The sequence below is a fragment of the Loxodonta africana genome, chromosome 25 (genome assembly GCF_030014295.1).
Source record: "Loxodonta africana isolate mLoxAfr1 chromosome 25, mLoxAfr1.hap2, whole genome shotgun sequence".
NCBI lineage: Eukaryota > Metazoa > Chordata > Mammalia > Proboscidea > Elephantidae > Loxodonta > Loxodonta africana.
In genome coordinates this window covers 23,506,162-23,533,132 of record NC_087366.1, presented here as the reverse complement: position 1 = coordinate 23,533,132, position 26,971 = coordinate 23,506,162, and the positions used below count along the sequence as shown (strand labels likewise).

General features: G+C 35.6%; 1 protein-coding gene across 1 annotated transcript in view; it reads left to right on the top strand.

The window, feature by feature from the left end:
* AXDND1 (axonemal dynein light chain domain containing 1) overlaps positions 1-26,971 on the top strand; it is a 190,812-nt gene that overhangs the window by 41,102 nt on the left and 122,739 nt on the right. The window contains exons 5-10 of the mRNA XM_064276579.1: positions 511-596; positions 3,380-3,436; positions 4,059-4,161; positions 9,001-9,122; positions 16,761-16,901; positions 17,607-17,711. Coding sequence (XP_064132649.1) covers positions 511-596; positions 3,380-3,436; positions 4,059-4,161; positions 9,001-9,122; positions 16,761-16,901; positions 17,607-17,711 — 614 coding nt within the window. The remainder of the gene's footprint in view (positions 1-510; positions 597-3,379; positions 3,437-4,058; positions 4,162-9,000; positions 9,123-16,760; positions 16,902-17,606; positions 17,712-26,971) is intronic.

Genomic DNA, 26,971 nt, shown 5'->3' with positions numbered 1-26,971 from the left:
ATCTTCAAAGCTGTTTTAAATTATTTCTAGAAAAGGGTATTTAATTGGGAAAAGTCAAAGATATTTTAAGCCATTTTCTAAACCACAGTTACCCACTTTAATCTAGAAAATACAGTATAGGAGACTAGATTTCTTTGTTTTTTTTTTTTCAGAAATTCACAAATCCAGTTGTAGAATTCTTATTTTGGGGGTTTTACTAAGGTGAATTTTAAATTTCCTGTTGAATTTAAAAGACGAGTCAACAAACTTCTGAATATATGGAACACACATGTAACTAATATTAGAACCAAGGTTGTTCTTCAGCTGAAGGTTTTTTTTTTTTTTTTTTTTAAATGTAAGTGTGCTCTGCTAAGAGTTTTTGCCATTGCCAGGAGCCATGTTACTAATATTATTTCTCTAATCAAAATCTCTCAACTTAATAAATAGTATCCCTTTAGGATAGGAGTTATGATTTATGTAACTCAATTTTTCCAGTTAATATATTTGTTCTTTTCTTTGTTCTTTTTTAAGCCTAAGAGATTAACAGATACTTTGATTCCTGAGGAATTTCATATTGTGTCAAATACAGGAGTTTCAGGTTTGGAGTGTTACGATGAGTGAGTACTATGACATGTACTGAATACCTAACAAGTTGAACTACTTATCCTCTTTTCCAGACACAGAGGAAACTATGAACAGTGGTACACTCATGTTCCTGTGCAATATAAACAGTGAAATGAGGAAACGTTTTGATTAGCTATGCTAGTACAATTTAAGAAAAATACCAAAAACCAATGAAAAAGCCTTAAAAGAGTTTGGAATGTTAGTGATTAGTTCCTGTCTTTTCATGCTGTTTAATTTTAAAATTTAAAAAAAAAATCGAACTTTATTCTGAATATTTGACTATGCCTCTTTAAGAATGGCTTTGAGCAATGATCATGGAGACAAAGGAAAGTAGCCAGAATCTCATAATGCATGCTTTAGGACTTAGCTCCAGACTACAGAACAGTCAGCTCTAGTTTTCTTTGATTTCTGTTTATGGGCCTGAAAGTGGAATCTTGCTTTTATTTTCTGAGATAGCACTTAAATTTTTTATAGTTTAAAAATGTAGCATTTTGGACTAAGGTTTTATAATAAAATGCCCAGGGGCTGTCAGTCTTTTTACTTTATTCAAATATGTATCTTATGTGACATTTCATTATGATGGTGGGTATCAGAATAATGTTTTGCTAAAGAGAACTAAATGGAACTCATTTTTTGATAACTTTTTATTTTTATATAATTTCAAATTTACAAAATATTGTAAAAATAAGTTAATTTTTACCTTCTATCCTAATTCAATGATTATATTTCACCTCATTTGCTTTATCACACATACACATATATTCTGTGTGTGTGTATATATGTATATGTGTATATATACACATATATATACACATACCTCACAGGGGGAAGGCACGGTTGGCAAACAAAAAAGGCATGTGTTATTTGTGTAAAAATACAGTATATATAAAACACACATATATATATATACATTTTTAACTATTCAAGAGTAAGTTGCAGACATCGTGGCCCTTTACACTAAATACTTTTATTTAGTGTATATTTCCTGACAACATAAACATTCTCTTATATAACAATAGTACCCGTTGCCCATTGCCATTGAGTCGATTCCGACTCATAGCGACCCTATAGTACAGTTATCAAAATCAGAAAAGTTAATGTTGGTGCAATATTATTATCTAATGCACATTCAAATTTTGTCCCTTAGCCTTTTTTTTTTTTTTTTTTAGCATAATACAGTTAGTTATATCTGGAACAATTCTGCAGCCTTTCTTCGTCTTTCTTGACCTTGACATTTTTGAAACATACAGACCAGCTCCTGGGTAGGAGGTTCCTCAGTTTGGGTTTGTCTGATGTTTTTGTGTGATTTGATTCAAATAATACATTTTTGTCAGGAACATTACAAAAAAGTAATGCTGTGATCTTTTCAGTGCATCAGGAGAGATGTGATGTCAATTTGTCCTAACGTTGGTGATGATAGCTTTGATCAGCTGGTGCCTGCCAGATTTTCCACTGGAAAATTAATATTTTTCCGTTTGTATGGAATAAGTATTTTAGGGGGCGATACTTTGGGACTATGTGAACATCTTTCATCAAAATTTTATCCACTAGTTGTCCATCCTTTGATGATTTTTTTTAACTCCATCATTTTTTCTATATTTATTAGTTGGCATTTTACTATTTGGCTCTGGATTTCTATTTTATTCCATGGTTTATAATTCTTTACTATCATTATTTATTTTGATGTTCCAATTGTCCCAGATTTGGCCAATGGCAGCTGCTCCAAACTGGGTCTTGTGTTTTTTGGAAATGTCCCTATCATTTTTTTAGTACTTTCTTATTTCTTGGTTCAGTAAGGTTTTCAGGTTTATCTTGTACTTTCCAACTCCAGCTGTGGATTGAGCCATGAGTCACTTCTCCAGGGAGCCCTGATTCCTTTTAGTGGGGAATGGTACTTAGAAGCCAAGGTCTGGCTGCTAGGTGTGCTTAGGTATGCTCCTGGGGTATCGTTGCTTCTACTCCCTTTCACACACTCATTTTGAAACTTCAAGTCTTTATATTCCACAGAGATTGTTCACTGGTATAAATTCTGAAACTAGACCTTATTAATCAACTGTGATCCAGAGGGCAGAACCAAAGGAAATGCTTATTTACGAGGGGAAAAAAAAGATTTATAAATAATAATGAATTTAAAGGATTACCATGGAGTTCATGGAGTCAGTTTTATTGTCATACTTATTTAGGTGTAAATAAACTCTTTCAGAGGTTAAATGTGGCTGGGAGTCAGGAAACCTGGGTTCTAGTATCATCTCTGCTTTTTACTAGTTTTGAAAACTGGTCAGTTACTTAACTTTGTTGACCTCAGTATTCTTAGAACATCCTTTCACCTTTGAAAAATGTATTTTTAAAAAATGTATCAAGGAAAATTTCATATTGTAACATATTATTGAGGGATGTGATTAAATTTCTTTTCCTTAAAAATGTCCCAAATATAATAAATGTCATTATCTAGGAAACCCTGGTGGCATAGTGGTTAAGTGCTACAGCTGCTAACCAGAGGGTCAACAGTTCAAATCCTCCAGGCGCTCCTTGGAAACTCTATGGGGCAGTTCTACTCTGTCCTATAGGGTCGCTATGAGTCGGAATCGACTCAACAGCACTGGGTTTTTGGATAGATGTCTATGGATATTTAAGTGTGCAATTATGTGCAAAATGATGGGCCTTTTGATTGTCTCTCAGCTTCTCAATTCCATGAAGTCTAAGTTTGTCATGCACTGTGTGATAAACAGGCAGACTATTTTCTTAAAATAACATTTACCTGTCTTGTTTATTGTAGCAAATATACTACTCTGCTCACAGATAGTGAAAACAGACTCTTGCTCTTCCCATCCATGTAAGTACAGTTTATTTTCTAAAGTGTTTCTTGGAAAGAATAACTATATGCATATATTTCATTTTCTTGGTATTTTATTGGACAGACTCTTAAAATTATAGCAGAAACCCAAAACAATTATTACCTATTATACCATCATTTAATCAGTGTTTTCATTTGTCCAATCTCATATTCAATTTTACATGTTTGTAATAATATTTAAATACTAGTAAATACTTTTATATTCTACGCTTAGCCATTAATATTTTCCATGTTGCTATAGTCTTCTTCCTTATCTCTCCTTTACTTCTTTTCTTCTCTCACATTATGAGGTAACCAATGTTAACAGTTTGGAGTTTATCTCTCCACATCTTTTTCTGTGTTCTTACAATCCTACACAATGTGTATATAGAATTTTTGGAGAGAAACTTTATTTGTTTTATGAGAAAAGGGTCATACTATTTGCATTTTTCTGCCACTTGTTTTTCTCACTGAAAACATATTATTAGATCAATAAATATAGGTCTAATACTTTAAATGGCATTAATACTTTGTGTAATATTTATTTACACGCTTTTTTTTGCTATTTGAGGATGATCTGTTGTAACACTAATTACATAATTCTACCACCTTGATCTTTTAGGAAACCTAATAAAAGAGTAGAAGTGTTCCAGCTGAGTGATGTGATGGATACTATGCTAGAGAGGGCTGGTGTGGAAAATAAGGAATATACAGGGCCAACCCAGGTAATTGCAAAGATCAATGTAACCTAGTGGTTAAGAGCATGCACTCTAGAAGCAGAATGCCTGAGCTGGAATCCTGGCTGTGCCATTTATTAGCTGGTGACATTGGATAAGCCATTTAATGTATTCATGCCTCAGTTTTCTTATCTGCAAGTTAGAGATAATAATGTTACCTACCTCATAGGGCTGTTGTGGAGATTAAATGACATAATGTATAAAGTGCTTAGAACAGTTCTTGGCACATGGTAAGTGCTATATAATTAATTATTAGTATTATTATTGCTGCATTTAAATAAATAGAAGACACTATTGATTGTAAGTCCCTTATTATGTACCACTTAAAAATACTTGCAGTTAAACCACTGCCAATTAAACCATGCTGTATTACCACTTATAATTTTTATTTTGTACTTAATAAGCATTCTTTCAGTCTTATATAAATAATTTTTTTCTTTGTGAGGGGTATTTCTTTTTTTCATTTTTGTTGTGTAAATTTTTATTTTGATATAACTTGAAACTTAAAGAAAAGTTACAAGAATAATGCAAGGAACTCCTATGTAAACTTAACCCAGATTCACCAATTATTTACATCGTGCCCCATTTATCATTCTCTATGTGTGTGTATGTATGTATATATATATGTATATACACAGACACACACAGAAAAAGAGAGAGAGAGTGCACCCTGGTGGTACATTGGTTAAGTGCTGGGCTGCTAACTGAAAGGTAGGTGGTTTGAACTCACTTAGCAGCTCCAGACCTCACGCATCTCTCAGTTTGTTGTACTGTAGGGACTTGCATGTTGCCATGATGCTGGAAGTTATGCCACTGGTATTTGAATACCAGCAGGGTCACCTATGGCAGACAGGTTTCAGCTGAGCTTCCAGACTAAGACAGACTAGGAAAAGGGCCCGGTGGTGTACTTCTGAAAAGAATTAGACAGTGAAAACCTTATGAATAGCGGCAGAACATTGTCTGACACAGTGCCGGAAGATGAGTCCCTCAGGTTGAAAGGTTCTCAAAATATGACTGAGGAAGAGCTGCCTCATCAAAGTAGAGTTGACCTTAGTGATGTGGATGGAGTCAAGCTTTTGGCGTGGCATGACTTGAAATGAAAACAAACAGCTGCAAACATGCATTAATAATTGGAATGTGGAACGTACCAAGTATGAATCTAGGAAAATTGGAAATCATCAAAAAAATGAAATGGAATGCATAAATGTCAATATTCTAGGCATTAGTGAACTGAAATGGACTGGTATTGGCCATTTTTAATCAAACAATCATCTAGTGTGCCATGCTGGGAATGACAAATTGAAGAAGAATGGTGTTGCATTCATTGTCAAAAAGAATGTTTCAAGATCTGTCCTGAAGTACAGTGCTGTCAGTGATAGGATAATATCCATATGCTTACAAGGAAGACCAGTTAATATAACTATTATTCAAATTTACTCACCAACCATTAAGGCCAAAGATGAAGAAATTGAAGATTTTTACCCACTTCCACAATCCAAAATTAATCAAACGTGCAATCAGGATGCAGTAATAATTACTAGTGATTGGAATGCGAAAGTTGGAGACAAAGAAGAAGGATCAGTAGTTGGAAAATATGGCCTTGGTGATAGAAATGATGCCGGAGAACACATGATAAAATTTTGCAAGACCAATGACTTAATCATTGCAAATACCTTTTTCACCAACTTAAATGTTAACTATACATGTGGACCTCACCAGATGGAATACACAGGAATCAAATCGACTACATGAGACCATGGAAAAGCTGAATATCAGCAGTCAGAACAAGGCCATCAGTTACTCATATGCAAGTGTAAGTTGAAACTGAAGAAAATTAGAACAAGTTCTTGAGAGTCAAAGTATGACCTTGAGCATATCCCACCTGAATTTAGAGACCATCTCAAGAACGGATTTGGTGCGTTGAACGCTAATGACCGAAGACCATGCGAGTTGTGGAATGACATCAAGGACATCATACATGAAGAAATTACGAGGTCATTAAAGAGACAGGAAAGAAAGAAAAAATCAAAATGGATGTCAGAAGAGACTCTGAATCCTGCTAAAGCGAAAGGAAGACATGATGAAGTAAAAGAGCTGAATAGAAGATTTCTAAGAGAGGCTTGAAAACACAAAGGAAAGTATTATAATGATATGTACAAAGACCTGGAGGCAGAAAAACAAAAGGGGAGAAGACACTTAGCATTTCTCTAGCTGAAAGAACTGAAGAAAAAATTCAAGCCCCTAGTTGCAATACTGAAGGATTCTGCAGGGAAATATTAAACGATGCAGGAAGCATTAAAGGAAAATGGAAGGAATACACAGAGTCACTATACCAAAAAGGATTGGTCGACATTCAACCATTTCAGGAGGTAGCATATGATTAGGAACCAATGATACTGAAGGAAGAAGTCCAAGCTGCACTGAAGGCATTGGCAAAAAACAAAGAGCCAGGAATTGATGAAATACCAATTGAGATGTTTCAGCGAACAGATGCAGCACTGGAAGTGCTCAGTTGTCTGTGCCAAGAAATTTGGAAGACAGCTACCTGCCCAACTGACTGACTAGAAGAGATCCAAATTTATGCCTGTTCCCAAGAAAGGTGTCCAACCTAATGCGGAAATTATTGAAAGGTATCACTGATACCACACACAAGTAAAATTTTGCTGAAGATCATTCAAAAGTGGCTGCAGCAGTATATTGACAGGGAACCGCCAGAAATTCAAGACAGATTCAGAAGAGGATGTGATACCAGGGATACCATTGCTGATGTCAGATGGATTCTGGCTGAAAGTAGAGAATACCAGAAAGATGTTTACCGGTGTTTTATTGACTATGCAAAGGCTGTGTGGATAATAACAAATTATGAATAATATTGCAAAGAATGGGAATTCCAGAACACTTAATTGTGCTCATGAGGAACCTGTACATAGATCAAGAGGCAGTCGTTCTAACAGGACAAGGGAGTACTGTGTGGTTTAAATTCAGGAAAGGTGTATGGCAGGATTGTATCCTTTCACTAATTCAATCTGTATGCTGAGAAAATAATCCAAGAAGCTGGGCTGTATGAAGAATGGGGCATCAGAATTGGGGAAGACTTGTTAATAACCTGCGATATGCAGATGACACAACCTTGCATATTGAAAGTGAGGAGGACTTGAAGCACTTACTGATGAAGATCAAATACCACAGCCTTCAGTATGGATTACACCTCAACATAAAGAAAACAAAGATCCTCACAACTGGACCAATAAGCAACATCATGATAAATGGAGAAAAGACTGATGTTGTCAAAGATTTCATTTTACTTGGATCCACAATCAACATCCATGCAAGCCGCAGTCAAGAAATCAAAAGACGCGTTGCATTGGGCAAATCTGCTGCAAAAGACCTCTTTAAAGTGTTGAAAAGCAAAGATGTCACCGTGAAGACAAAAGTGTGCCTGACCCAAGCCATGGTGTTTTCAATCACCTCATATGTATGTGAAAGCTGGACAATGAATAAGGAAGCCAAAAGAAGGAACAAATCTGTCTTGGAAGAAGTACAACCAGAATGCTCCTTAGAAGCAAGGATGGTGAGACTGTGTCTCACATACTTTGGACATGTTATCAGGACGGATCAGTCCCTGGAGAAGGACATCATGCTTGATAAAGTGAAGGGCCAATGAAAAAGAGGAAAACCCTCAACGAGATAGATTGACACAGTAGCTGCAACAATGGGCTCAAGCATGACAACGATTGTGAGGATGGTGCAGGATTGATTGGGCAGTGTTTCATTCTGTAGTGCATGGGGTCACTATGAGTGAGAACTGACTTGATGGCACCTAACAAAAACAGCAAAGCAGCTCTGCAGGAGAAAGACCTGGCGACCTGCTTGCATAAAGATTAGAACCAAGAGAACTCTATGGAACAGTTCTACTCTGTCACAGGTGGTCACTATGAGCCAGAATTGACTTGCCAATGCACAAAAACATATATATGTTGTTATGATTATATATGTAATTTTTTCTGAATTGTTTTAGAGTTGGAGACATCATGCCCTTTACCACCAACTATTTCAGTGTGTGTGTCCTAAGGACAAAGACATTCTCTTACGTATTCATAATAAAACAAACAAAAAAAAAACCCAAACCCATTGCTGTCGAGTCAATTTCGACTCATAGCGACCGTATAGGACAGAGTGATTGCCCCATAGAGTTTACAAGGAGTGTCTGGTGAATTCGAACTTCTGACCTTTTGGATAGCAGCCAAGCTCTTATCCACTACGCCACCATATTCATCATACAGTTATCAAAATCAGGAAATTTAACATTGATCCATTAGTATTATCTACTATAGTCTATATTCAAATTTCATTAACTGTCCCTATAATGTCTTTATAGCTACCTTTTCCCCTTGTTCCAGACCCCAGGATCACAATGCTTTTAGTTGTCACATACTTTTGAACAACTTTAATCTGAAACAAATCCTCATCCTTTCTTCGTTTTTCTTAACCTTGGTATTTTGAAGAGCACAGACCAGTTATTTCGTAGGGTGTTCGTAAATTTGGATTTGTCCAATGTACTCTCGGGATTTGATTCTGGGTTTGCATTTTTGATAGATATACCGCAGAAATGATGATGTGGCCTTCTCAGTGCATCATATAAAAAGGCACATGATTATACATCGATTTTTAAAAATCATATCAGTTTTGTATATATGTAAAAAGGAAAACGTAAGTGAAACAAATTGATCAAGGTGTTTCTAAAACTTACGCACATTCAGAATACGTACCTCCTAAAATGGCTTTTACTGATATGACTCATAAGTACTGGTTGTCTTATTCTGCCAGATGCACAAACTACTACATATGTTGAAGAAGGAACAGAGCATTTACAACACAATATTTCATGAACTTATTCGACAAGTCAGTGTGGACTGTGCAGATAGAGGAGAGTTACTTTCCAAAATCAGGTTAGAGCTGTTATTGAATAACCCTGCTTCCTTTTGAATTTTATATTAGAATATGTTTATATCTGCTTTTGAGAAAGCTGCAAAAATAGTCTTCTATGTTCTGTTGATAATAGGGAACCTAATTACATTTCTACTATATTTTGTATGGTAAAGATATAGTAATGGAGAAATTCTTCAAGGTGGTTTCTGTTGAGAAGTTTGACACTGTATTTTTTTTATGATTGGTAGTAAAGTGTTCTGTGAAATAACAGAAGAAGTGTAGGTTCTGCACCCACATAGATCTGGGATTTAGTTTCAAATCTTCATTTAGGTGTGTGACCTTGGCAAAGTCTGGCCTTAGTTTTCTCATCTGTAAATGAGAAGAATAGCTACCGTGAAAGCTTTCATTTGCCTATTTGTTAATTTATCAATGTTATCTATTGAGTGTTTACTTTCTGCCAAGCTTTAAGTGGCTTCATAGGATTGTAAAAAAAAAAAAAAAATTTTTTTTTGATTGTAGTGGGGTTTAAATGAGCGTACAGAAGTAGGTACTCAATGAATTTAATTATAATTATGATGATGATAAATATTAGTTATGATAATTCTTATTATGATTATGGTACTTTCAAAAAAGCCTAAAGGAATAGTTGAATCAGAATCAGTTCAAATTACATATCTGCAGCTCACTTTCCGTGAACCGTAGGCAAATTTTAGATCTCTCTGAATTATCAGTTTCTTCTAAATGAGAATTAATAATATCAATTTACCGTCTGTTATGGATTGAATTGCATCCCCCAGAAATGTGTGTCAACTTGGCTAGGCCATGATTTCCAGTATTGTGTGGTTGTCCACCATCTTGTGATCTGACGTGATTTTCCTACGTGTTGTAAATCCTACCTCTATGATGTTAATGAGGCGGAAATACATGCAGTTATGTTAGTGAGGCAGTACTCAATCTACAGGATTGGGTTGTATCTTGAGTCAATCTCTTTTGAGATATAAAAGAGAAAATGTAGCAGAGAGGAGAGGGACCTCATGCCACCAAGAATGAAGAACCAAGAGGGGAGTGCATCCTTTGGACTCAGGGTTCCTGCACCGAGAAGCTTCTAGACCAGGGGAAAGTTGATGACAAGGACCTTCCCCCAGCGTGGGAAAAGAGTGAGGAAGTCTTCACCTGGAGCTGGTGCCCTGAATTCAGACTTCTAGCCTCCTAGACTGTGAGAGAATAAATTTCTCTTTGTTAAAGCCATCCACTTGTGGTATTTCTGTTATAGCAACACTAGATAACTAAGACACCCTCTTCGCTCACTGTCTGATTTATTGAAGCCGAGTCCCCTCTATCTGGCAGTGCTGAGAAACTAGGAGCAACACCATTAATAAGAAACTAGCCAAGGTTAGATACTAAGAAGTAAGTAGCTGGGACATCATCAAGAACTGAAGAATGCCAATTTACATGAGGATAGGGACAATCAAGGTCTCAGTTGTCAATATAAGAACAAAGCCAGAAGGGATAGATGAGAAACCAAGGCAAAAGAACTAGAGGACTAACAGAATAATCTTGTAGCCAGCATTTTGGTAGGAGCTCTTTTGAAGGTCCAGGGTCCACCTTCCATGAGAGTTTTGTTGTCCTAAGTTGCCATCCTACATGTTTCTGTAGGATGTTGTGAGGATCCAATAAAAAAAACCCGTGCCTGGAAACACCATGTCCTGGAAAATGCTGTCAGCCTTTTATAATCTCTCTCTGTTGGCATGTTACTGTACTTCCTGCTCTCCCATTGAGCACTTTCTGATCAGCTTGTATGTGTATCTGCTTCTCACTCAACTGCCTCTGAAGCCCATTGCTGCAGAAGGAGGGTTTCATAATATTTGTTTTTAAGGGGAAGAATAACTGCCAGTTGGGTATGAACTGAACAATACTTCCCCTTTACCAAGAAATAGGAATGGTGCTGTAATTATTTTTTGGTTGACACTGTAAATACCTATTTGTTGCAGGCATCAGACTTTTTTTTCTCTAGTTATTGTTTTTATTTTTTTAATGTTTTATTAGAAAATTTTTCAAATCCCCAGAAAAGTTGAATTTTTACTGTGAACACACATGTACTCACCACCTAGATTCTACCATTAATTTTTTAGTCTGCTTGTTTTATCACACATCTGTCCATCTATCCATCCTATCCATCTATCAGTTTCATGCATTTCAAAGTAAGTTGCAAACATCAGTGTGTTTCTTCCTAAATACTTCATCATGTGTATCATTAATCAGAATTCAATCTTTATATTTCTTTTCTTTTTGAGTAAAATTTATGTACACTGACATGCATAGATCTTGTGTACATTTGTTGACTTTTGACAAACGAATACACCTGTGTAACCCAAACCTTTATCAAGATATAGAATATTACTATCACTCCATAAAGTTTCCTCATGCTCCTTCCCAGTAAATTCCCACCTCCACATTTCTAGACGCAACCACTGTTCTGACATTTTTTCTATCTTAGATTAGTTTTGCTTATTCAGGAACTTCATATAAATGGAATTATATACGACATACTCTTTAATGTAAGGCTTCTTTCATGTGGCATATTTTTTTAGATTAATCCATATGTTCCTTGTATTGTCTTGTTCCTTTTTATTGCTGAGTAATATTCCATTGTATGAACATACCACAGTTTATCTGTTCTCCCATTGATGGGCACTGGGCCGTTTCTAGTTTGGGGCTTTTATGATTAAAGCTACAGCTTGTTTTCGTACAAGTCTTTCTGTGAAAATATGTTTTCATTTCTTGGGTAAATACCTAAGGGTAGGATTGCTGGTTTATAGGATAGTTGTTAAGTCTATTTTTATGACAAATTGTCAGACCTTTCCTCAAAGTGGTTGTGCCATTATATACTCCCACTAACAATGTATAAGAATTCTAGTTGCTTCACATCTTTGCCAACATTTGGTATTGTAAGTCTTTTTTAATTTCAGCGATTCTGGTGGGTGTGTAATAGTATGTCATTATGGTTTTAACTTGCATTTCCCTGCTGAGTAAGGATGTTGGGCACTTTTGAATGTGATTACTGGCCATATGTTCTTTTTGTAAAGTGTATATTCAAATTTTTTTGCCTATTTTTAAATGGGGTTATTTGTCTTTTTCTTACTGAGTTGTAGGAGTCCTTTAGATATTCTAGAAACTAGTCTTTTTTAAAATATGTTTTAAAAAAAATTTTTTTCTCACAGTCTGTGACTTGCCTACTCAGCTTAAGTTCTCACTTAAAAAAAAATTAACAGACTTTAATTTTTCAGAACAGTTTTAGATTTACAGAAAAATTGAGCAGATAGTACTTGCAGTTCCCACATACCCTTCCCCTCCTCCCCCTCAACAGTTTCTGCTATTATTAACATCTTGCATTAGTGTGATATTTTAATTACAGGTAATGGATCAGTATTGATATATTATCATTAACTATAGCCCATAGTTAAAAGATGTCGGTATATCTTTTTCCATTCTTTTACTTTTAACCTGTTCATGTCTTTATATTTAAATGTGTTTCTTGTAGGCAGAATATAATGTCATTTTGCTTTTTAAATTTAATCTAACAATCTCTGCCTGTGAATTGGAGCTTTTAGACCGTTTATATATAATGTGATTATTGATAGAGTAAGATTTGAGTCAATCCTCTTCGTATTTGCTTTCTACTTGTTCCATCTGTTCTTTTCCCTCTTTTTCTGTCTTCTTTTGGACTGAATATTTTTATGATTCTGTTATATATTTTTATTGTGTTTACTAGCTATAACTCTGTTTTCTTATTTTAATAGTTGTTTTAAAGTTTATAATATACATCTTTAACTTATCACAGTCTACCTTCAGGTGATATTATACCACTTCATGTGTAGTATGAGAACCTTACAATGGTATACATCCATTTCTTCCTTCCAAACGTTTATGTTATTGTTGTCATGCATTTTGTTTACATGGCATTATAAATTCCACAACATAGTGTTATTATTTTTGTTTAAATAGTTGTTTATCTTTTTAAAAATTTAAATAAGAAGAAAAAATTAATTTATTTACTCATGTAGTTACCATTTCTGATAGTAGATTCAGTTTTCCATATGGTATCATTTTTCTTCAGGACTTATTTTAACATTTCTTATTGTGTGTGTCTGCTGGTGATTAATTATTTCAGCTTTTGTATGTCTCACCTTCATTTTTGAAAGATACTTTCACTGGGCGTAGTTTTTTGTTTTTTTTTTTCAGCACTTTGAAGATGTTGCTTCACTGTCTTCTCACTTGCATTGTTTCCAATGAGAAATCTGCTGTTATTATCTTCATTCCTCTGTGTGTAACATAGCTTTTTTCTCAGTCTGCTTTTAAGATTTTCTCTCTATTGGTGGTTTTGAGCAATTTGATTATGATGTGCTTGGTATAGTTTTCTTCACATTTCTCGTGCTTGGTGTTCATTCAGATTCTTGGATCTGGGGTTTGTTGTTTTTACCAAATTTGGGAATTTTTTGGCCACTATTTGTTCAAGTATTTTTCTGCTCTCCCTGCCCTTTCAGAGGAGTCCATTTATACATGTATTAGGCCACTTGAAGTTGTCGCACAGGTTACTGTTGTTCTGAACATTATTTCCCTATTTTTTTTCTCTCTGTGTTTCATTTTGGATAGTTTCTATTGCTATACCTTCAAGTACACTAATTTTTTTTTCTGAAATATCTAATCTGCCATAATCCCATCCAGTATATTTTTCATCTCAGACATTGTAGTTTTCATCTCTAGGAACTCATTTTTTAAAATATCTTCCATGTCTCTACTTAACTTTTTGAACATATGGAATACAGTTATAATAACTCTTTTAATGTTCTTGTCTGTTAACTCTAACATCTATGCCAGTTCTTGGTTGGTTTGGTTGATTGGTTTTCTCTTCATGGATTTGTCTTACTGCTTATTTACATGCTTCGTAATTTTTGATTGGTTGACAGACATCATGAACTTTACCTTGATGGATGATGAATATTTTTGTATTTCTCCAGCTTTGTTCTGGGATGCAATCAAGTTTCATGCAAACAGTTTGATTCTTCTAGACCTTTAGATGAGAAAAGAGAAGTGCTCAATCTAAGGATAATTATTTCTAAATACTGAGGCAAGACCTTTCTGTGTACCATACCCAATGCTCATAAATCACGAAGTTTTTCCAATCTGCTGGTTGAAGCTGGCACTATTTCCAGCCAGGTATGAGTGCTGGTGACTCTTACTTCTGATCCCTTTGAGTAGTTCTTTCTCTGATCTTAGGTAGTTTCTTCACATTTATTCACTGATCAGCATTTAGCCGCATACTTGAGGAGTACCTTCTGTGGATACCCAGACTTCTCTCTCTGTGCAGCTCTCTCCTCTCTGGTACTCTGTCCTATGAACTCTAGTTGCTTCCATGTCTTTAGATTCTTAGATCTGCCTCCTTAGCACAGGGACTCCATTGACATTCTCCTAGGTTCCCTTTCCTTGCACTATAGCCTGGAAATTCTTTCAAGTATGTAAGCTTGATCAGTTGTAGGACTCACCTTATTTAATTCCAGTCTCTCAGAGATCACTTTCTTTTATTGCCTGATATTCAGTGTCTTGAAAATTGTTGTTTCACATACTTTGTCCATTTTTTGTTGTTTCAGGCAAGAGAGTAAATTTAGTTCCTCTGGATTTCTTTTTACATTCCCTGTACCTATACCTATATGAAAAAAATTATTTATTTATTTATTTATTTTATACCTATACTTGTGAATTAATATCTTTCCTAAGTTTTGGGAAATTATTAACAATGATCTCTTTGAGTAATGTCTCTTCATTCTCTCTGTTTTCTTTTTCTGGAACTCTAATTAGATTTATATTAGATATTCTCATTCTATCCTTTTTGTCTCTTAATCTCTTTTTCATAATTTCTGTCTCATTGTTTCTATGCTGCATTCTAGGAAATTTTTTCAGGACATTAATATCCTTTTTGGCTGTGTCTATTAAAAAAAAAAAATTTTTTTTTATTCTGCTGTAACCCGTGTATTGAATTTTACAATTCAGCTGCATTTTTCCCTGAAAGTTCTGTTGATTTGTTTCCATATATATCTTATCATATATGATAATTCCTCATTGCTTGTTCACTTTTAGATTCCATCTTTTATTTCTCAAATATTTCACACATAGTCGTTTAATATTCTAATCTGATAATTCTGATATATGAAGACCTTTGGTGTCTAAATATACTTTTTATTGTTTCTTCTGATTCTCATTCATGATCGTTTATTTATATGAGTATTTTGCAGTCTCTGCTTGTGAACTAATATTTGGGCAATCTTAATCATGGAGTCCTCAGGGCTTAAATCAGAGACGCTTTCCTCAAAAGTGGATTTGTATTTGCTCCCTTCTGTAATTATGGCTCATGCAATAGTCCTATGCTCAGGTCCACCACTTTGAAGTGGGCCTAAGGCATAGTCTCTGGGTCCTAGTGTTGATATTTTTCCCAGGGGTAACTCTGACCTTGCATCTGCTTACTGCATACTGCTCAACACCTTCCACTCCATGCCTCACTCTTAGTGATCTGTGAGACAGCCCCATTTTTAGTTCATTGTATTTTGTTTCTTTTTTATCCTTACCAAAAAAACCAAACCCATTGCCGTTGAGTTGATTCTAGCTCTTAGCGACCGTATAGGACAGAGTAGAACGCCCCATAAAAAAAAAAAAAAAAAAAAGCCCCATAGGGTTTCTCTATTTGTTCCTCTAATTCCAGTAATGCTTTGAAAAGTGTGCTCTATTGTGGATCTAATTGTGTGGTAATGGGAGGGCCCTTCAGAGCATCTGGTCCCCTATGTTGCCAGGAAGGAAAGTCTTAAAGCAGGTATTCTTTAAAATTAGTATTTTCCAATATATGAGCTTCATATCAAGCTGATAGTGTTCCAGTCAGTGTAAATGTTTAAGCAAGGACTGGATAATCCTTTTTTGTCAGTGACCACCTTTCTGTCAGTGGGTGAAAGATTGGATGAAATGACCATTCCAAATCAAAGCTATTACAATTTAGAACCTCAGGCTTAGGGTATAACACCTAGGTCACTTTTTAATATAAATGAATGCTGCTTAGTATGGTCTCTGTAATTTATCACCTGTGATCATTTTCAAATATTTTGTTTGGCTTTATTCAGAAGCAAAAGAAATTGCTTCTTTGTATTTTATGGCATTTCTTTGTTTATTTGATAACAGTATCTTTTTACATTTTGATTAACTTGAGAAAACTAGTTTTACTCATGAATTCATCTGTTTATCAAAATCTCACTATATTCAAGGCACTCTGTTAGATGATGTAAAGATACAAGTATATGACATGGTTTCTGTCCTCATAGACTTTATAATCTAGAAGAAGAAATAAAATAAGTCATTATTTTTGTCTCACATCTCAGACATGATGTTCCGAATATTTATGGCTGTGGTTACAGTTCTCCATAATTGTTCATTCACTTGTATGAGCATGACAGGAATACACAGCCTAGATCCCTTTCTTTTTCTATCTTGTTCTTCCCATATATCTTTTGTGCCTGTTTCCCATTTCTTTCTCTAAAATTATTTTCTCTCTCACATATTTTCTGGCTCCTTTTTCCTTTCCTTCATTACGATGTCTGTGTCCCTTCTTTCTCATGTAGAGAGAGGTATGTGCAAATGCTTGACCAGATTGCCCGGCAGATGATTGACTTCTACAAAGATTTGGTGGCTCAGCGAATAATGGACCAGCGCATTTTAGAGGAACTGTATAATTTCAAGAATGTTATTGAGGAACTGACCAGGTAAAAATTGTGATTATCTTAAACACAAAAACAAACATCAGAGCCATATCTCTAAAGAGAGTGAAAAGTTAATAGGGAAAGTGAATTGGTTAAAGCTGAGGACTCTTTTGCCCTCCTTTCATGTATAACAAGAGAATAGAAAGAACTGGATGTAGATTAGATACAGATGTAGAGAGTTGGGTTACATTTGGTTAGCACAAAGCTGGTAGGGAAAAAATTCTTGCTCTTCCTTCCAAGATAGAGATGTTTCTCTTAATTAGGTTATAAAGCAGGGCCATGATTATGGATGTTGAGGTTCAAATACCAAAGAGAATAAGCAACATTTAGCAAACAAGGTTAGTGATTATCTAATTTGTGGCAAGAGATTAGTGGCAAGAATGAAGAGGACAGGGTAGACATGTCAGACAGTGGGGTAGAGCAGCCTGGAAGCCCTGGTTGTCAGCACTTGCCTACAGGATCCAGTACTCCATCCTAGAGGATCCTCCACATCTTCTTTGTGCCTCTTCTAGACAGCAAGATTTGATTGCCAAACCCTGGTAAGATTTCATCCAGAATGTACACTAGAGTGTATTTGGCTTATGAGTTGGAAAAACCAAGAAGAGAGGTACATATGGTAACTGAAAAATGCCTGACTATAAACCTGACTTCCTGAGTAGAAATGTTTTGGAAGTCTCCAATATGAGTATAAAATTTCTTTTATTTCAGAGAGCTGTATCTGGTTCGGCAACATGATATAAAATTAACAAAGGAAGCAGAGAGGGCCCATAAGGACTTGGCACAAGCTCTTTTAGATGCTGAAAAGAATGCAAAGTGAGTTGTTTAAAGTTTGTATAGCTTATATGGTAGAAGGAGAAGCGTGTATGGAAGTTCTGCAGCATGCATTGCATCTCTAGTCTTGAACTTCTGCTAAAACTGTCTAAATATACTTCCACTTATATGTTATTATGTCTACAACAATTTTCTTTTTACCAAAGTACAAACTGCTCCTTAGGAAATAGGTAAATAATCAAGAGTTTATCTATTTTATACTGTAATTATCTTTATCTGTGCTATTTCAGAGAAGCAGTATATAGCATGGTCTGCATTATTAAAGAGCCATCTTGTTTAATATCATTTGTAACCTTAAATATATATACATATTTACATACTTTAAACCAATTTCAGTAACTATGGGTATTATGGCTGTTATATAACAGCCAGTATATGAAACAACACATATGATACTAACTTTCTGAATTCTAAAAACATATATAGATTACTTTACCTGAATTTAGTTGATTTCTCATTCTGGGTAGAAAGAAAATAAAACATGATGCTTCTTTTGGAAACAGATTGTTGGCTTTTATTCATTTTGTTGAATGATGTTTGTGGGTTGTTACTTTCTGGTTTTCTAGATGAAAGTATGGAGGGAACACTATGCATAGCACAGAGATACTTCTTTGTGATCTTGGGAAGGTCACTTGACCTTTCTGGTCCTCATTTTTTCTATATGTAAAATGGGGATTATAATTGTACCTATCTCACAGGATTGTTGTGAGGATTAAAGAAAATAATATGTGTCTCCTAGACAGTGTTGTGTCAGTATAAGATATTATTCTAATTCCTTTTTAGAAATTTTGAAATATTTCAATCAGAAAAATAAGCCTTATAATTAACGTTCAGGTATACTCATCCTGCATTACTAAATGTTAGCCATTATGTCATGTTAGTGTCACACCTTTTCTTAGGAAACAAAATCTTAAATGGAAATATTTGAAGTTTCTTTTATATCTCTCTCCATTCTCCTTCTTCCCTCTCTGTAGGTAATCACCAGTTAGCAGTCGTTATGTATTGTTCCTGCCTATGTTTTAATGTTTTACTACATATTTATATATCCAAGACTATATATTTTCACATTTTCTTTTATTAACCAAATATTATGCTTTTGAGATCTATTATGATGCGTATAGAACAAATTTATTTTTGCTTCTGTACTAAACCATAATTTATTCTGACTAGATCATAATTTATTCATTTATTCTTCAGTAGATTTTTCCAGTTTTTGCAGTTAATAACAATAGCTAATATTTGTTGAGCACATATCTCAGGCACTGTCCAAAGTGCTTTACGTACATTAACTCTTCCAGGCACTGTTGTAATAGTCCAAAACTCACTGCCTTCGAGTTGATTTTGACTCATAGCGATCCTATAGGATTGGGTAGAACTGCCCCTTAGGGTTTCCAAGGCTGTAAATGTTTACGGAAGCAGACTGTCACATCTTTCTCTCAGGGAGTGACTGGTGGATTTGAACTGCTGACCTTTTGGTTAGCAGCCGAGTGCTTTAACCACTGTGCCACCAGGGCTCCCTTGTTATAATATACATCTTGTAAATAACTTCTTGTGTGAGAGTCTAGGGGTGTATACCTAGAAGTGGAACTGCTAGGTCATAGAATACATAGCCTCATTCTTGCTAGATGTTGCCAAAGCACTCCACAAAGTAGTTGTACCAGTTTATTCTCTCATCAGTGTATGACAGTTCCCATTTCTCTTTATCCTTTATCAAATATGGAAACGTATATGGTTTTTTCTTAGGTTGGGTTCTCTAGAGAAACAAAACCAGTAAAGCATATAAATATATATATATAGAGAGAGAGATTTATATCAAGGAACTAGTTTACGCGATTGTAGAGGCTGGAACATCCCAGGTCTGTGGATTGGGATAGAGTCTTCTGATTCACATAGCTGCAGGGGCTGGCAAACCCAAGAGCAAGACTCTTGCTTTCAGGCTGTAAAGATCGATGAATTCCAAGATCAGCAGGTAAGCTGCTAGCTCAAGCCCCAAGAACCAGAGGTCAGACGAACAAGAGTCAGCGGCACTACCCAGAACAAGCCAGAAGCATTGGCAAGGCAAGCAGGAAGGAAGTAGGTGGCAGAGGGCGGAGAGTTGAAGGCTGAGGGGATGGTGAGCCACCACAGGCCCCATCCCTGGTGGTACCACTCAGCAGATTCCATCATGGGGGTGATTGCGTATTAGATTTCAGCAGGAAGTGATCACAACATTATACAACTGCCAAAACTCTTAGAATCATGGCCAAGCCAAGATGACACACAGTCTTAACTATCACAGTTTTCATTTGCATTTTTCTTATTGGTGATGTAGATGAGTCTAGTTCTTTTTTAGATTTTAATAAATCTATAGTCGTAATGTTTTTATTCTATTTGAAGAGTTAGCAAACTTTTTCTGTAAAGGACCAGGTAGTGAGATAAGGTTTCTGATGCAGCTGGTCAACTCTGCTATTGTAGCATGTGCCATTGTAGGGGTACTTCTACTTATTTCTTCCCAATTTGGATACTTTTTATTTATTTATTTTTGTCTAATTGGTGTGATTAGAAGTTCCAGTACATTACTGAATAGCAGTGTTGAAAGTGGGCATCCTAGTCTTGTTCTTGATCTTAGAGGGAAAGTTTTCAGTTGCCCTCCATTGAGTATGATGTTATCTGTGGGTTTTTCATAAATGCCCTTTTTCATATTGGAATTTCCCTTCTATTCCTGTTGTTGAGTGTTTTTTATCATGCAAAGGCATTGGGTATTGTCAAATGCCTTTTCTGCATCAACTGAGATCATCACGTGACACTTTTCTTTCAGTCATTAATGTGGTATATTACATTGATTGATTGTTCATGGTAAACCACCTTGCATTCCTGGACTAAATCTAACTTAGTCTTTTAATTTGCTGTTAGATTTGGTTTGCTAGTATTTTGTTGAGGATTTTTTACATCTATATTCATAAGTGATATTGGTCTATAGTTTTCTTGGTATTAGGGTTAGGAAGTATTCTCTACTCTTCTATTTCTTAGAATAGTTTGAGAATAATTAGTGTCAATTCTTCTTAAAATGTTTGGTAGAGTTCCCCAGTGAATCCATCTGGTCCTGAACTTTGCTTTCTTTGGAGGTTTTTGGTTACTGATTCGGTATCTTCACTTGTTATGGATCTACTGAAGTTTTCTATTTCTTCTTGAGTTAATTTAGGTAGTTTATGTATTTCTAGGATTTTGTCTATTTCATCTAAGTTATATAATTTGTTGGCATATAGTTGTTCAGAGTATTGACTTATAGTCCTTTTTGTTTCTGCAGAGTTGATAGTAATGTTCCCACTCTCATTTCTGGTTTCAGTTATTTGCATCTTTTCTTATTTTTCTTTGTCAGTCTAGCGAAAAGTTTGTCAATGTTATTGATTTTCTTCAAAAAACCACCTTCTGGTTTTGTTGATTCTATTGTTTTTCTATTCTCTATTTATCTCCAATATGATCTTTGTTATTTCCTTTGTTCTGGTAGCTTTGGGCTTAGTTTACTGTTCTTTTTCTAGTTCCTCAAGTTGTAAAGTTAGGTTATTGATTTGAGAAATTTCTTCTTTTTTAATGTAGGCATTTACCAATATAAACTCCTCTCTGAGCATTGCTTTCAGTACATTCTACAAACTTTAGTATGTTGTGCTTTCATTGTCATTTATGTCTAAGTATTTTCCTATTGATTTCTTCCTTGACCTATGAGCTGTTTAATAGTGTGTTGCTTAATTTCCACATATTTGTGTAATTTCCAGTTTTCTTTCTTTTATTTCTAGTTTTCCATTGTGGTAAGCAAAGATACTTTGTATGATTCAAACCTTTTTAAATATATTGAGACTTGTTTTGTGATCTAGCATATGGTCTATGTTCAAGAATGATCCACTGGAGAAGAATGTGTATTGTGCTGTTGTTGGGTGGAGTGTTTGATATTTGTCTGCTAGGTCTAGTTGGTTTATGTTGTTGTTGTTAGCTGCCATTAAGTCAACCCCTGACTCATGGTGGCCTCATGCACAGTGTTTCAGTCCTGTGCCATACCCATGATTGATGATGGATCAGACTGTTGTGATCCTTAGGGTTTTCACTGACTGATTTTTGAAAGTAGATTGTCAGGCCTTTCATCCTAGTCCCTCTTAATCTGGAAGTCCTGCTAAAACCTGTTCAGCACCATAGCAACACTCAAGCCTCCACTGACAGGTGGTCACTACGCATGAGGTACATTAGCTGTAAATCAAACCCTGCATGGAAGGTGAGAATTCTACCACTGAACCACCAGTGCCTCAGTTGGTTTATAGTGTTAAAAATAATCAAAACTCATTGAAATTTTAATATAAGGTTTATTCTGAGCAGTTATTTTATATGAATATAGGGAGGCCATTTTGATTCCAGAAAAAGCAAATGGCTCAAAGAAGCGAGGTACAATGGGGCTTATAAAGAAAAGAAAATGAAAACCAAACCTGTTGCCATCAAGTTGAGTCTGACTCATAGCGACCCTGTAGGACAGAGAAGAACTGCTCCTTAGGGTTTCCGAGAAGACCATCCATTGGCTAATCTTAACGTGATTGATTCAACCTGCCTTCCCCCTTTACTGAGATCAACTGATATCAGTTTACTTCCGGCCTGGCTACCAGTAATGAGGCCCTCCACCCACCTCCATCCAAGAAAGTTTTGAGATTTTCCGTAGGAGGTAATGGTTTGTTGACTATCCTTTTCTAGCAAGATAAGACAACTCTGCTTTCCTATAGAACAGTTTCTGGCAGGTTTTTGCAGTTTGGGTCAAGCTTTTTATGATTAATACTTGGTTTCATGGATAATAAAGACCTTGAAATCAAAATAAAGTGTCTGTTATTAATTTTTCTATTCAATGATAGTGTTGTTCAAATCTTCTATTTATTAATTTTCTGTCTACAAGTTCTATCCAGTATTGAAAGTTGTGTATGGAAGTCTCCAGCCATTTTTATAGAATTGTCTATGTGTCCCTTAAATTCTGTGAGTGTTTTCTTCATATATTTTATATTTATAATTGTTACATATTATTATAATTATATATTTATAGTTGTTTCTTTTTAATGGGTTGACCTTTTTATTGTTATATAATGCTTTGTTTTTGTCTCTCAAAGATTATGACTTAAAGTTTATTTTGTCTGATAGTAATATAGCCACCCTACTCTCTTTTGCTTACTATCTGCGTGGAATTTTTTTTTCCCATACCTTAAAACAGGCCCTAATATTTGCCCATGAAATTAACTTTACTGTATTCTTTTTCCTTCATACAGTTTCAAGTTACTTCTAGTATCTTTTTGTTTCAATCTGAAGGGCTTTCTTTAGCGTTTCACGTAGGGCATGTTTAGTAGTAACAAACTCCCTCAGCTTTTGTTTAACATGAAATGTCTTAGTTAATTTTGCTCTAATTTTTGTGTTAATTTTTTTATTGTGTTTTAAGTGAAAGTTTACAAACCAAGTCAGTCTCTCATATAAAAACTTATATACACCTTGCTATATACTCCTAGTTGCTCTCAGTCTAGTGAGACAGCACACTCCTTCCCTGCACTCTCTGTTTTCATGTCCATTTGGCCAGCTTCTGACCCCCTCTGCCCTCTCATCTCCCCTCCAGACAGGAGCTGCCCACATAGTCTCATGTGTCTACTTGATCGAAGATGCTTACTCTTCACCAGTATAATTTTGTGTCCCATAGTTTTTTTTTTTAGTCCAGTCCAATCCCTATCTGAAGAGTTGGCTTTGGGAATGATTCCTGTCTCGGGCTAACAGAAGGTCTGGGGTCCGTGACCTCTGGGGTCCTTCTAGTCTCAGTCAGACCATTAAGTCTGGTCATTTTACAAGAATTTGGGGTCTGCATCCCACTGCTCTCCTGCTCCCTCAGGGGTTCTCTGTTGTGTTCCCTGTCAGGGCAGTCATTGGTTGTAGCTGGGCACCATCTAGTTCTTCTGGTCTCAGACTGATGTAGTCCCTGGTTTACGTGCCCCTTTACTGTCCCTTGGTCTCATAATTACCTCGTGTCTTTGGTGTTCTTCATTCTCCTTTGCTCCAGGTGGGTTGAGACCAATTGATGCATCTTAGATGGCTGCTTGCTAGCATTTAAGACCCCAAATATCACTCTGCAAAGTGGGATGCAGAATGTTTTCTTAATGGATTTTATTATGCCAATTGACATAAATGTCCGCTGAAACCATGGTCCCCAAACGCCCGCCCCTGCTACACTGGCCTTCGAACCGTTCAGTTTATTCAGGAAACTTCTTTGCTTTTGGTTTAGTCCAGTTGTGCTGACCTCACCTGTATTGTGTGTTGTCTCTCCCTTCACCTAAAATAGTTCTTATCTACTAATTAGTGAAAACCCCTCTCCTTCCCTTCCTTCCCACTCTTGTAACCATCAAAGAATATTTTCTTCTCTGTTTAAACTATTTTTTGAGTTCTTATAATTGTGGTCTCATACAATATATGTCCTTTTGCAACTAATTTCACTCAGCATAATGCTTTCCAGATTCCTCCATGTTATGAAATGTTTCATGGATTCATCATTATTCTTTTATTGATGTGTAGTATTCCACTGTGTGAATATACCATAATTTATTTATCCATTCATCCGTTGGTGGGCACCTTGGTTGCTTCCATCTTTTTGCTATTGTAAACAGTGCTGCAATGAACATGGGTGTGCACATACCTATTTGGGTAAAGGCTCTTATTTCTCTGGGGTATATTCCGAGGAGTGGGATTGCTAGATCATACGGTAGTTCTATTGCTAGCTTTTTAAGGAAATGCCAAATTGATTTCCAAAGTGGTTGTACCATTTTCCATTCCCACCAGCAGTGTATAAGTGTTCCAATCTCTCCACAGCCTCTCCAACATTTATTACTTTGTGTTTTTTGGATTAATGCCAGCCTTGTTGGAGTGAGATTGAATCTCATTGTAGTTTTGATTTGCATTTCTCTAATGGCTAATGATCATGAACATTTCCTCATGTATCTGTTAGCTACCTGAATGTCTTCTTTAGTGAAGTGCGTGTTCATATCCTTTGCCCATTTTTAAATGGCTATTAGTCTTTTTGTAGTTGTAGTTTAAGGGTTATTTGTCTTTTTGTATTTGAGTTTTTGCAGTATCATGTAGATTTTAGAGATCAGACTCTGATTGGAAATGTCATAGCTAAAAACTTTTTACCAGTCCGTAGGTAATCTTTTTACTCTTTTGGTGAAGTCTTTGGTTGAGCATAGGTGTTTGATTTTTAGGAGCTCCCAGTTATCTAGTTTCTCTTCTGGTGTTTCTGCATTGTTAGTAATGTTTTGCGTACTGCGTATGCCATTTATTAGGCGTTCTAGCGTTGTCTCTGTTTTTTCTTCCATGATCTTTATCCTTTTAGATTTTATATTTAGGTCTCTGGTCCATTTTGAGTTAGTTTTTGTACATGGTGTGAGGTATGGGTCTGGTTTCATTTTTTTGCAGATGGATAACCAGTTATGCCAGCACCATTTAACTGACTTTGGGACTTTGTCAAATATCAGCTGTGCATATGTGGATGGATTTATGTCTGGATTTTCAATTCTGTTCCATTGGTCTGTTGTTGTACTAGTACCAGGCTGTTTTGACTACTGTGGCAGTATATTAGGTTCTAAAATCAGATAGAGTGAGGCCTCCTACTTTTTTCTTCTGTTTCAGGAATGCTTTACTTATTCTGGGCCTCTTTCCCTTCCATATGACACTGGTGATTTGTTTCCCCATCTCATTAGAAAATGTCATTGGAATTTGGATTGGAATTGCATTGTATCTATATATGGCTTTTGGTAGAGTAGACATTTTTACAATGTTACATCTTCCTATCCGTGAGCAAGGTATGTTTTTCCACTTATGTAGGTCTCTTGGTTTCTTGAAGTAGTGTCTTGTAGTTTTCTTAGTATAGGTCTGTTATGTCTCTGCTAAGATTCATTCCTAAGTATTTTATCTTCCTGGGGGCCACTATAAATGGCATTGATTTGGTGATTTTCTCTTCGATGTTCATCTTGTTAGTGTAGAGGAATCCAACTGATTTTTGTATGTTTATCTTGTATCCTGATACTCTGCTGAACTTTTCTATTAGTTTCAGTAGTTTTCTTGAGAATCACCTAGGGTTTTTTTGTGTATAAGATCTTGTCACCTGCAAATAAAGATACTTTTACTTTTTCCTTCCCAATATGGATGCCCTTTATTTCTTTATCTAGCCTAATTGCTCTGGCTAGGACTTCCAGCACAATGTTGAATAAGAGTGGTGATAAAGAGCATCCTTGTCTGGTTCCCGATCTCAAGGGGAATGCTTTCAGACTCTCCATTTAGGCTGATGTTGACTGTTCGCTTTGTATAAATGCCCTTTATTATGTTGAGAAATTTTCCTTCTATTCCTGTTTTGCTGAGAGTTTTTATCATGAATGAGTGTTGAACTTTGTCAAATGCCTTTTCTGCATCAATTGATAAGATCATGTGATTCTTGTCTTTTATTTTTAGGATGGATTACATTAATTTTTTTTTCTAGTTTTGAACCTTCCCTACATACCTGATATGAATCCCACTTGGTCATGGTGAATTTTTTTTTTTTTTTTTTTTGATATGCTGTTGAAGGACTTTTGCATCTAAGTTTATGGGATATAGGTGTGTAATTTCCTTTTTTTGTGGTTTCTTTATCTGGTTTTGGTATCAGGGGTATGCTGGCGTCATAGAATGAGTTTGGGAATATTCCATCCTTTTCTATGCTCCAAAATACCTTTAGTAGTAGTGGTGTTAACTCTTTTCTGAAAATTTAGAACTCTACAGTGAAGCCCTCCAGGCCAGGGCTTTTTTTTCGTTGGGAGTTTTTAAATTACCTTTTTAATCTCTTCTTTTGTTATGGGTTTATTTCGTTGTTCTGTGTGTGTTTGTGTTAGTTTAAGTAGGTATTGTGTTTCTAGAAATTCATCCATTTCTTCTAGGTTTTCAGATTTATTAGAGTACAATTTTTCATAGTAATCTAATATGCTTCTTTTAATTTCAGTTGGGTCAGTTGTAATATCACCCATATCATTTCTTATTCCCCTTATTTACTTCTTCTCCTGTTTTTCTTTTGTCAGTTTGGCCAGTGGTTTATCAGTTTTCTTGATCTTTTGGAAGAACCAGCTTTTAGTCTTGTTAGCTCTTTCAATTGTTTTCCTATTCTCTATTTCATTTAATTCTGCTCTAATTTTTTTATTTGCTTTCTTCTGGTGCCTGAGGGTTTCTTTTGTTGCTCTCTG